The 12084-nt window shown below is 34.6% G+C and overlaps 1 protein-coding gene across 6 annotated transcripts; it reads right to left on the bottom strand.

Annotated features, from left to right (window-relative positions):
- Nucleotides 1–170: 170 nt before the first annotated feature.
- LOC122017804 (serine-rich adhesin for platelets-like) lies at nucleotides 171–7586 on the bottom strand. 6 transcript variants are annotated; one of them, XM_042575501.1, is made up of 14 exons: nucleotides 7376–7586; nucleotides 7216–7270; nucleotides 6178–6842; nucleotides 5881–6087; nucleotides 4068–4235; nucleotides 3722–3937; nucleotides 3426–3626; nucleotides 2808–3008; nucleotides 2445–2714; nucleotides 1852–2028; nucleotides 1492–1758; nucleotides 908–1084; nucleotides 662–814; nucleotides 171–536 (listed from the first exon to the last, which is right to left on the bottom strand). In XM_042575501.1, exons 1-14 carry the CDS (start codon nucleotides 7526–7528, stop codon nucleotides 438–440), a joined length of 3009 nt encoding a protein of 1002 aa, XP_042431435.1. In that variant the 5' UTR covers nucleotides 7529–7586; the 3' UTR covers nucleotides 171–437. The 6 variants fall into 6 exon arrangements, with proteins under 6 accessions (XP_042431435.1, XP_042431436.1, XP_042431438.1 ...); XM_042575502.1 differs by having other exon boundaries at nucleotides 3737–3937; XM_042575503.1 differs by having other exon boundaries at nucleotides 209–536; nucleotides 658–814.
- Between the last annotated feature and the right edge of the window lie 4498 nt (nucleotides 7587–12084).

Genomic DNA, 12084 nt, shown 5'->3' with positions numbered 1-12084 from the left:
AAGATAGTTCACTCTCTTGCTGAGAATAATGAAAATGAGTAAATGATTGTCGGTGGTTTTGAGAAGTTATTCTCCATAATTGTAGGAGATAGTAGCTACTTTTTCAATAGAATTGTTTTCTTGTAATATTTTATCCCTAAATTTCACTCTGAAATCCTACCTGTGAAGTGTTTAAGATATTGAATAGTGTTTAAGATATTGAATGCTATTAGCGATCAACTCCACAAACAGAAGTTATTAGAATATCACACCAAGTGTTAAGTTACATATTGGTAGATAAACTGTCAAGAAAGCCAGAAACAACAATAAGTAAAGGTTCATTAACTGATAAAAAATAATTCAGGTAGCAGTCGAAGTACAAGGAAATTGTTTTCTCAGTTACTGGATTCATTAGGAGAGTCTTTTGGAGGAGTCTTTGGCTGAGCTCTCTCCTCTTGTTACTTTGAATGCTCATTAGTTGAATTCGGTTGAGCATTACTTGGTGTTGTATTAGTAGATGGAGTTGTTGATCCTTGTGAAGTTGTTGAAATTGTATCCTGAAGATTGACATATACCAAAAGTATTATATCTGATGCAAACTTAAGCAATTGAGTCCTTGAACTTAAGCAATTGAGTCCTTGAACTGCTAGAGAAGGGAAAGGGTAGGAGAGACTTAACTTACTGTGACACTAGTTTTATTTGCTGGATTTGTAGGGCCACTGTGGCTCTCAGATGAAGAAACTTGGGTTGATGGCAAGGAGTTTGATTGAGTATTTGCTGCTGTATTCTGAGCTTGTGGAGTGGTTGATCTACCATTTGTTGTTGGAGTAGAAGCCTATTGAATTGTCAGAAAACAAAGATAAGTAGCAAGCCATAGGATGTCTTGAAATTTTGAATAAAATGAACTTGATAAAATATGAGGGATTACATCAGTAGTAGTTGAAGTTATCTGAGTAGCAAATGTTGGAGAAGATGGTGGAGGTGGTGTTGAAGTTGATAAACTCTGACGTGATTCTTTATTTTCCATTGTACTTTGGCCCAGTTGTGATGTAGTTGCAATGGACTGAGTAGAAGTCAATTTGTCATCATTTTTTGAGATGGAATCCTAAAGTGAGAAAAGAGAAAGTCAAATGACTAACTCAATGTATCTACGCACAAGTGATATGAATTGAGCAATACTAACAAATATCAACTTAAAGAAGTAGAGCCTACATCACTAGTTTTTGAAGATGCTTTAATAATGGTAGATGTAAGAGTGGATGATGACTCGAGAATCTTTTTTGAATCCTCTTAAGTTGAAGCTAATGATGTATCAATTTGTTCTAAATTTTTGTTGTACTTTTAGTTGGTTACATAGTAGTTTTAGAGGATTGGATAGTCACCACATTTTCCTTATTGGATGTGATATACTACAAGAGCACCATGATAAGTAAGATAAATACCTAATCAATATATGGGAATATCATATGACTGAGTTATTTAATAATATTGAGGTTTAAAAGTAAAACTTACATCACTCGGTGAAGTTGCTTGGTTGGTGATAGATGTTAGAGAAGATGGAGAATCGAATAAGGTTGGTGTTGAAGTATTTGACGTTGAAGTTGATAAACTCTGACTTGATTCTTTATTTTTCATTATACTTTGGACCGATTGTGATGTAGGGACACCTTGGCTTACAAATGGAGAACCTTCGGTTGATGGCAAGGAGTTCGATTGAGTATTTGCTGCTGTATTCTGAGCTTGTGAAGTAGTTGATCTACCATTTGTTGGAGTAGAAGCCTATCGAATCGCCAGAAAACAAAGATAAGTAGCAAGCCATATGATGTCTTGAAATTTTGAATAAAATAAACTTGATAAAATATGTGGGATTACATTAGTAGTAGTTGAAGTTATTTGAGTAGCAGATGTTGGAGAAGATGGTGGAGGTGGTGTTGAAGTTGATAAACTCTGACTTGATTCTTTATTTTCCATTGTACTTTGGCCAAATTGTGATGTAGTTCCAATGGCTTGAGTAGAAGTCAATTTGTCATCCTTTTTTGAGATGGAATCCTACACAAGTGAGAAGAGAGAAAGTCAAATGACTAACTCAATGTATCTACGCACAAGTGATATGAATTAAGCAATACTAAAATAAATCAACTTAAAGAAGTAGAGCCTACATCAATAGTTTTTGAAGTTGCTTTAGTAATGGTAGATATGAGAGTGGATGATGACTCAAGAATCTTTTTTGAATCCTCTAAAGTTGAAGCTAATGATGTATCCATTTGTTCTAATTTTTTTTTTTACTTTTAGTTGGTTACATAGGAGTAGTTTTAGAGGATTGGATAGTCACCACATTATCCTTATCGATGTGAGATCCTACAAGAGCACCATGATGAGTAAGATAAATACCTAATCAATGTTTCCCAATGCATATCATATGCCTAAGTTATGTAATAATATTGACATATAAAAGTAAAACTTACATCACTCAATGAAGTTGCTTGGTTGGTGGTAGATGTTGGAGAAGATGGTGATTCGGATGAGGTTTGTGTTGAAGTCTTTGACGTTGAAGTTGATAAACTCTGACTTGATTCTTTATTTTTCATTGTACTTTGGACTGATCGTGATGTAGGGCCGCTCTGGCTCACAGATGGAGAACCTTGGGTTGATGGGAAGGAGTTCGATTGCGTATTCGTTGTTGTATTCTGAGCTTGTGGAGTAGTTGATCTACCATTTGTTGAAGGAGTAGAAGCCTATTGAAATGTCGAAAAACAAAGATAAGTAGCAAATCATAGGATGTCTTGAAATTTTGAATAAAATGAACTTGATAAAATATGAGGGATTACATCAGTAGTAGTTGAAGTTATTTGAGTAGCAGATGTTGAAGAAGATGATGGTTGGGATAAGGGCGGTGTTGATGTTTTTGACGTTGAAGTTGATAAACTTTGACTTGATTCTTTATTTTCTATTGTACTTTGGCCTGATTGTGATGTAGTTCCAATGGATTGAGAAGACGTCATTTTGCCATCCTTTCTTGAGGTGGAATCCTACTCAAGTGAGAAAAGAGAAAGTCAAATAACTAACTCAATGTATCTATGCATAAGTGATATGAATTAAGTAAAACTCAAACCAATGAACTTAAAGAAGTAGAGCCTACATCAATAGTTATTGAAATTGCTTTAGTAGCGTTAGATGTGATAGTGGATGATGACTCAAGATTTTTTTTTTTAATCCGCTTTAGTTGAAACTAATGGAATATCAGTTGTTCTAAATTCTTTGTTGTACTTTTAGTTCGCTGCATAGGAGTAGTTTTAGATAACTCTAAAGTCACCACATTATCATTCTTTAATTTGAAATCCTACAAGAACATCGTATGAGTAAGATAAATAGATAATCAATGCCTCCCAATGCATATCATATTCCTGAGTTATTTAATAATATTGATATAGAAAATTAAAACTTACATTACTCGATGAAGTTTCTTGGTTGGTGGTAGATGTCGGAGAAGATGGAGATTGGAATAAGGTTGGTGTTGAAGTCTTTGACGTTGAAGTTGATAGACTCTGACTTGATTCTTTATTTTCCATTGTACTTTGAACCGATTGTGATGTAGTTCCAATGAACTGAGAAGAAATCATTTTGTCATCCTTTCTTGAGGTGGAATCCTACTCAAGTGAGACAAGAGAATGTCAAATAACTAACTCAATGTATCTCCGCACAAGTGATATGAAATAAGTAATACTAAAACAAATCAACTTACAGAAGTAGAGCCTACATTAATAGTTTTTGAAGTTGCTTTAGTAGCGTCAGATGTGATAGTGGATGATGTCTCGATAACTTTTTTTGAATCCTCTGAAGTTGAAACTGATGGGGTATCAATTTGTTCTAAATTCTTTGTTGTACTTTTAGTTGGCTGCATAGGAGTAGTTTTAGTGGGCTCTAAAGTCACCACTCTATCATTCTTTAATGTGAAATCCTACAAGAGCATCATATGAGTAAGATATATATATATATATATATATATATATATATATAATCAATGTCTCCCAATGCATATCATATGACTGAGTTATTTAATAATATTGATATAGAAAATTAAAACTTACATCAGTCGGTGAAGTTGCTTGGGATAAGGTTGGTGTTGAAGTCTTTGACGTTGAAGTGGATAAACTCTGACTTGATTGTAATTTTTCTGTTGTACTTTGAGTCGATTGCGATGTAGTTCCAGTGGATGGAGAAGAAGTCAATTTGTCATCCTTTCTTGGGGTGGAATCCTACTCGAGTGAGAGAAGAAAAAGTTAAGTGACTAATATAATGTATTTCCATGCAAGTGATATGAATTAAGTTATTGAATCCTCAATAAAATCAATTTAGAGAAGTAGACCCTACATAATAGTTTTTGATGTTTCTTCAGTCGAGGTAGGTGTGAGAGAATAACTTTTTTTGCAGCCTCTAAATTTTAAATTGATGATGTCTTAGTTTATTATATATTCTTTGATATAGTTTTAGTTGATTGTATAAAAGTAGTTTTTGAGGGCTAACTAATCATAACATCATCCTTTGAGCATAGAAAAATCGAGCTTACATCACTCAATGAAGTTGCTTGGTTGGTGATAGATGTTGGAGAAAATCGAGGTTGGGATAAAGTTGGCACTGAAGTCTTTGATGTTGAAATTGATAATTCTGAGTTGATTGTATATTTTTTGTTGTACTTTGAGCTGATTGTAATGTAGTTCAAGTGGATTGAGAAGAAGGCAATTTGTCATCTTTTCTTGGGGCAGAATCCAACTCAAGTGTGATAAGAGGAGGTTAAGTAACAAACTTAATGTGTCATCATGCAAGTGATATGATTTAAGTAATTGAGTACTCAATAAAATCAGCTTAGAGAAGTAGAGCCTATGTCAATTGTTTTTGAAGTTGTTTCATTAAAACTAAAAGGTAGGTGTGAGAGTGGATGATGACTCAAGAGCTTTTTTTAATGTTGTATAAGAGTTTTTGAAATTGATGATGTCAAATTTTTTTTTTTAAAAAATATTTCGTTAGTTGTATAAGAGTTGTTTCTAAGGATTGGGTAGTGCATATCTTTCTTCTTTAATATAAAATTCTACCAGAGAAGGTATGAGAAAGATAACTAGCTAATCCATGTCTCTCCGTGTAAGTAATATGAGTGAGTTATTTAATTGTTGAGCAATATGGACATAGAGAAGTAGAGCTTACATTACTTCTTGTTGGTGTTTCTTGGTTAATGGTTGGTGCCAAAGGTGTTGATGGTTTTGGATAATCTTGTGTTGGAGTATTTGTTCAATGTATGTTGTTGATTGTACTCAAGTTAATTGTGTTGTAGTTTTCGTGGATTGAGAAGAAGTTAGTTCATCTTCCTTCTTTGTTATAGAACCCTTTAATTGAACGTGATAAGAGGATGTTAAGTATCTAATCAATATATCTTCATATGAGTGATATGATTTGAGTTATTAAATTACTCAATAAGATGAATTTAAAGATGTAGAGGATACACCAATAGTTGTTGAAGTTGTTTAACTAGTGATTAGTGTCCAAGAAGATGGTGACCTAACAACTTGTTTTGCAGTCTTTGAAGTTGAAGATGCCTTTGTTCTTTACTGTACTTGGGGTTGATTATATTGGAGTAATCCTAGAGAATTGAGTAGTAAGTCCATCATTCTCATTTAGTACAGAACCCTACTCAAGTATGGTATAAGAAGACAAGTAATTAACTCAAGAGAAGTCAAAATTTACATCAATATAATAGTTGGACTTGCCTGACTATTGATGATGTTTGAGTTGATGGTGCATTTTGCAATGTACTTTAAGCTAATTGTGTTAGTGAAATTCCAGAGGATTGAGTAGAGACTTTTTAATATATGCTTGGTATATTACTTAGAGAGACATTGAGTAACTTACATCAGTAGCTGCTAAGCTTGCTTGGCTAGCAGTAGGTGTTAGAGAAGATGATGGCTTGACAAAATCTTCTCTTGGTACCTCTGAAGTTGAAGTAGATGATGCTTGTGCTGGTTTTGCACTCATGTCTGTACTTGGAGTTGATTGTGTTGAAGTAGCTCCAGAGGATTTAGAAGAAGTTGGCCCATCATCCTCCCCTAACTTGGAACCCTAATCAGGTACCATAAGAGCAATATAAATAGCTAACTTAGTGTATCTTTGCACAATTAACGTGATTGACTTTAGAAAGGTAGAGATCACCTCAGAAGATTGTGGTTTGGTAGGATCTTGTCTTGGAAGCTCAGAAGTTGAAGTTGATGATCCCTTGAACAATTCAACTTTATGTGTTTTAGGTTGAGGAACAAAACTAGTAAGGGATTGAGTTCCGCTGGACTTGGAAGGCAGAATGTGCAGAGTGGACTTCTCTTTTTGAGTTTCTTTGCTTGCAGTGGCATCCTCTTCCTGATCCCCGCTTTCGATGTCCACCTCGTTAAGAGTCTCCACCACTTTCTCCCACGAAGGCCGCCGCGAGATGGCGTCCCACCACCGGCGAACATTCTTCCGGGACTCGAACAGGTGGCCCCACTCGTCGGAGTGGGCGATGTAGTGGGAGTTGGGGAGGTGCGACAGATCGGCGAGGGAGAACTCGTCGCCGGCGAGGAACTCGTAATCGCCTAGTCGCTGATCGTAGGCGTCGAGTACAATGGTTAGCTTTTTCGCTCCGCTGACGAGCAAGGCGCGGTCGCAGGGCTCGACGGCGAAGGCGAGGTGGAAGGTCAGGTCCCGGCTCAGGGGGTCGAAGCTCTGCTCCTCGAGCTTCAGCCATTGCTCAATGGAGGCTCTCTCGAGGATGTCTTTTCCCAGGAGATAACGGTTTCCGCGATCCGCGTACTTCTCCGATATGTAACGGCATAGCGCTCTAGATTCTAAAATAATTCATAAAACAGTCATAACAGCCCATAAATTTATAATTCCGTAACGGTTCAAATCAGAATAATGAATTTTTCAGCATCTATTTATAATTTTACACAGTTAAATCTCATGCACTAAATTAAAAAAAAAACAAAGGGGTAATTGGTAATTTTTCACTTCACAAAATTTCCTTTTAACCCTAATAATTTTTAGAACCATTTCAGTTTACACCTTTTAGTTTAGTTTGTCGAACTCCAATCGATCCATACATGGTAGGTCGATCGATCCAAATTTTCAAAACTCTAGAGAGTCAAAATGCAATTTGCTAAACTTTGGAGGGCGAATGAGAATTTTTGGAAATGGACAATGAGAATAGTTCTTCGTTACCAAATAGCAAAGTTTGTCCATCTTCCCACGCTGTAACCGGTGATCTTGTAGATGCCTGCCCAAGAAAATAGTTAGGCATTACGCATTAGTTGAACCGAACTGGTTGAATCGACCGATCCGGTCCGTATTAAACTAATATATGATGTACAATTTTACGAACCTGGAGAGTGAGCAAGTCACGGGCAATATGGTGGCCCGGATACAAGTTTTTAAGCTCGAACTTGACATCCTTCTCGTAGAGGCAAGCAAGAACACGAGACACGTCCGGAAGAATTGGCTTCGCGGAGTAGACCTTCAGTATCGAATCCGCCATACCCGATCATGAATAAGATCATAGGCTACGATTTCTAAATGATGGCCATTAATTTGTGGTTTGTAGTGTGTAATTTAGCTTGCTATTTATAGTGATGTCTTCGCATCTCCATTCCAAGCTCTTTCAGGAAGCAAAGTAGATGCTACAAAAAAGAGTGATAGCAACACATCGACGATTTGTAGATTCGATCGTGTACTAGTCTTAATTTTTTTTTTACTTTTATCTAAATTCTACACGAATATGATACATATGAATTCGAGCCACGTCGAAAGTAATTAGATTTTTTGATCAAATCTTGTTAGTATCAGAACAACTTAATCAGGTTAAATACTTATATAATTAGATAAGTCGGCGTGCTTAGTAGTCGTATAAGTTAAACTAGACGAGAGAAGGAAAATCAAAGGAGAAAACAAAGCGAGTTAATTATTTTAACTTTAAGTGATAAATATTCTGTTCTTGCCGTTAAAGCAAGCCTCAGGTACATTACCAGCCCTTGGCTGGAAGTTAAGAATGATGGTTCATTTACTTTGATGGTACTAGGGGAATAAGACTAAATTGAAAGTTTAGAATAAAAGTTTGTAGACAGGCTTGACATTTAAGAGCAAGTGTGTGCTCTTAGGTTTCACATGCATGAAGAGCCCGCTAAGTAATGGTGACAAATAAAGTAATTATAAAAAATAATCTTAAATTGATTTCAATTAGATATATTATATTTGACATCATAATCAATATTGACAGTAATCGATAGTCAAAGATAATATTTTCAAAATCAATATATTCATTGCTACAATAATAATAATTATTATTATTATGATTGCACGTCATATATTTTTGCATTATTATTTAGACAACTTATAGCAATATCATCATAAAATACCTCTTTCCCTATTTATACGGTTCTTTCCTTTTCCATTAAACTTGATCATGGTAACTATTTATTATGAAAATTACAAATTCTTCCTTTACTTTGTGTTAATGACTTACTTGGTCTGGTACTTTATCCTCAACTCAAAAAGATGATTCATTTTATGTTATTTGGTTTAAAAATGATCAATTAATCTTGACTTGGTTAATCTCATCAATCACTGAGTCTATATTTCTCATGCTCGTTGGGCTCAACAACTTTTGTCAAGTTTGGAAATCTCTTGATCACTCTTTTACATTCCACTCTCAAGCACGAGTTTTCTAACTTCGTCTACAATTACAGTTTGTGCAATAAGGAAATATCTCTATCAATAACTATATGCAATTAATCAAGACTATCACCAACAACTTAGCTGTAATTATTGGACATCTGCTCTCTGATCCAGAACTATTAATGCATGTTTTTGCAAGTTTAAGTCCTCAATATGATAACTTTGCTCTAAGTGTGACAATTCGCATGGATCAAGTGTCGCTCAAAAGTCTTCATGATATACTATCCTCTCATGAACGATTTTTACAAATACAATCTCAAAGTATTTCAGATTCTTTATCTTTATCGGCACAGATGATTAACAAAGCTCTATAACTTGATCAATATAATCAGCCTCCTTCGCGACATCATCGTCATCAAAATTAGAATGGAGGTATCAGAGGTTAGAGTCGAGGTCGAGGTTGAGGACGCTGTTAGATTTGCCTCAACTATGGTCATTATGCTCAAAATTGTTATAAAAGGTTTGACTCAAATTTTCTACGAGGACTTGAATCATTGAATTAAACTCCTCCCTCATCTTGGCAATCTAGTACTCAATCATTTCATTTTGGAGCATTCTCACTCTCCATCCCTCCTAATATAACGTTGTCAGTTCTTGGAACCTTGGCATATCATCCGAATTCTGGAACAACTCATCATGTTACACTGGAGTATGAATTTGTCTTATCTTGGACCCAACATGGTGTAAATAGGCAATGGCTTAGGTTTATAAATTTTTCACTTTGGAAACATATCCTTTTATTCATGTGTTCATACTTTTTTCATGTGCAATACTTTTCATATTCCTTCTATCACTAAGAATTTACTTTTCGTGCATCAATTTATTCTTGATAATAATGTGTTTTCGAATTTCATCCTCATTAATGTCTTATGAAGGATCCCGTGACAGGAACTATTTTACTCTAAGGCGGCATTAAAAATTATTTTTATCATCTTCAACCCACCTTTCAAAGCTTTTGTTAGAGAACACACGAATAAATTCTCTTAGCACGCATGTCTTGGTCATCTGTCTCTACGTCTTATTCAGGATATTATTAATTATTTTGGTTTACCAACTTCTTTAGCCTCATTATCTCATTTATATGAAGCTTGTATGAAAATAAAATCTTATAAACGATCTTTTGTGTCTTCTACTCGCACTTCTAGTTTTCCTTTGAAAATTATTTACTTTAATGTGTGGGGTCGTACTCCTATTCTATCTAATCAGGATTTTTTTTATTATGTTATTTTTTTTGATAATTTTAGCAAGTTCATTTAGATTTTTTCAATGAAAAAGAAAGTTTGATCTGTGTCTTATCAATCATTTACCCATTTCACTACTTCAAAACAAAAGCCCCATAGATAGACTTTGTAATCATCATCTACATTACTCATTCTTTTATATCTTTAGTTGTGCATGTTGTCCTTAATTATGACCTTACTCTAAACACAAGTTTAGCTCTCGCTCTCAAAAATATATTTTCTTTGGTTATAGTAATTTGCATCATGAATATCATTGCCTCCATATTTTGACTGAACGAATATATATTTCTCAACATATTACTTTTAATAAGTCTCTTTTTTTATTTGCAATTGCCACCTCAAACCCTCCTTTAGATAATCAAAGTACTATAGATTACTCCAACAAAACATATTGAAAGTATAAGAATAGATGATATCTTGGCTCTATCTTACTAATTCTGCAACCTCAACGGCTAGTGGTGACTCACTCTCTAGCTTTGATTTCTATCAATTTGGCTATTCATCTCTGAATAGCTTTGATGATGATACTTCTCATTGAATATTTCCTTTAAGCGATATTTATGCTTGATGTCCACTAGTTTCCACTCATTATCATCTTCCACATGCTCTTGTTACTTCTTCAAATTTTATTGAGCCTTCTAGCTTTACACAGGAAGTCAAAAATTCAAATTGTCATGTTTTGATCATTACAGAGTTTGATGCTCTTCTTCACAATATAACTTAGAGCTTAGTTACTTGTATTCCATAAATGAGTTTACTGAATCAAGTATCGTGTAGATGGATCCATTGAGTTACAAAACTTGCCTATTGCTAAGGGCTTTAATCAACAACTAGGTATTGATTACAATGATACTTTTAATTCGATCACCAAAATTATAACAATCAGATTGTTATTATCTATAGTTGTTAACTTCAAGTGGCCAATACGACCATTAGATGTTACAAATGCTTTCCTTCATGACACATTAAAGAAACTGTTTTTATGGAACAACCATCTAGATTCATCCACCCATAACTTTCAACACATGTGTGTCAACTTTAGAAATCTATATATGGTCTTCGATAAACACCTTATGCATTGTTTTATCGTCTATCTACTTGGCTTCATACTCAGGAATTCTATGACTTAAAAATTGACTCTCTTTTTTTCTATAAATGCAATGAGAAATTTTCAATATTTTTTCTAATTTACGTAGATAATTTTTTAATAATTGGTAGTGATCAAAAAGACATTGTCATATTACTCCATCTTCTTCATCAAGAGTTTCCTATTCGAAATCTTGACAACGCTCATTTTTTTCTTGACATAGAATTTCTTCCACATTCTAAAGGTTGCCTTTTCTCTCAGTCTCCATTTGGTTTATGGGATAGGATTATGGTAGGTGGGATAAGATTAATAGGGTAAGGATTAATGGTGTAATAAATAATCCCTTGGGGGAACCAATGATTATTTATCACATCATTAATCCCTACACCATTAATCATATCCCACCTACCAAATACTCTCTATCATATCATTAATCCCTAACACTATTAATCTTATCTCACAAACCAAATGGAGCCTCAGAGTAAATATATTATAGGACTTCTACGAGTTAAAATGGACGGTGCACGTCCTATCTCCACATCAATTATTGAAGGTGATTTCACTACATGCTCATCCTCCTCAACAATGGTTGACCCCCTTATCTACCAAAGCATTATTGGGGCACTATAATATGTCACAATCACATGGCCCGATATTACTTTTGTTATCAATCGTGTCTGTCAATTTATGCATTCTCCTTCTAAACACACACTATAACAAATATAACTTTCCATAGCGCACAGTTATGTTATCCATAGTATGCATTGCACGTTGCACAACTCTAAGCTATTAAAAGTCATAACACTTTGATAGGGTACGATGTGTGCTGCGATAAAGTACATCTGTAGCATGCTGTGGATGCACTTTTCCATAGTGCACGGCCGCATGCTACAGAAAAGTGCATCAGCAGCGCATAATTACACGCTGCAGATGCATTTTATAGCAACAATTATAACACAATTCTTATACAACCACATATATAAATCTTATATAATTATAATACAACAAATATACAGTTACAATTACATTACA

The sequence above is a fragment of the Zingiber officinale genome, chromosome 8B (genome assembly GCF_018446385.1).
Source record: "Zingiber officinale cultivar Zhangliang chromosome 8B, Zo_v1.1, whole genome shotgun sequence".
Lineage (NCBI taxonomy): Eukaryota > Viridiplantae > Streptophyta > Magnoliopsida > Zingiberales > Zingiberaceae > Zingiber > Zingiber officinale.
The sequence above is the reverse complement of the archived record's forward strand: the minus strand, read 5'-3'. Positions and strand labels throughout refer to the sequence as shown.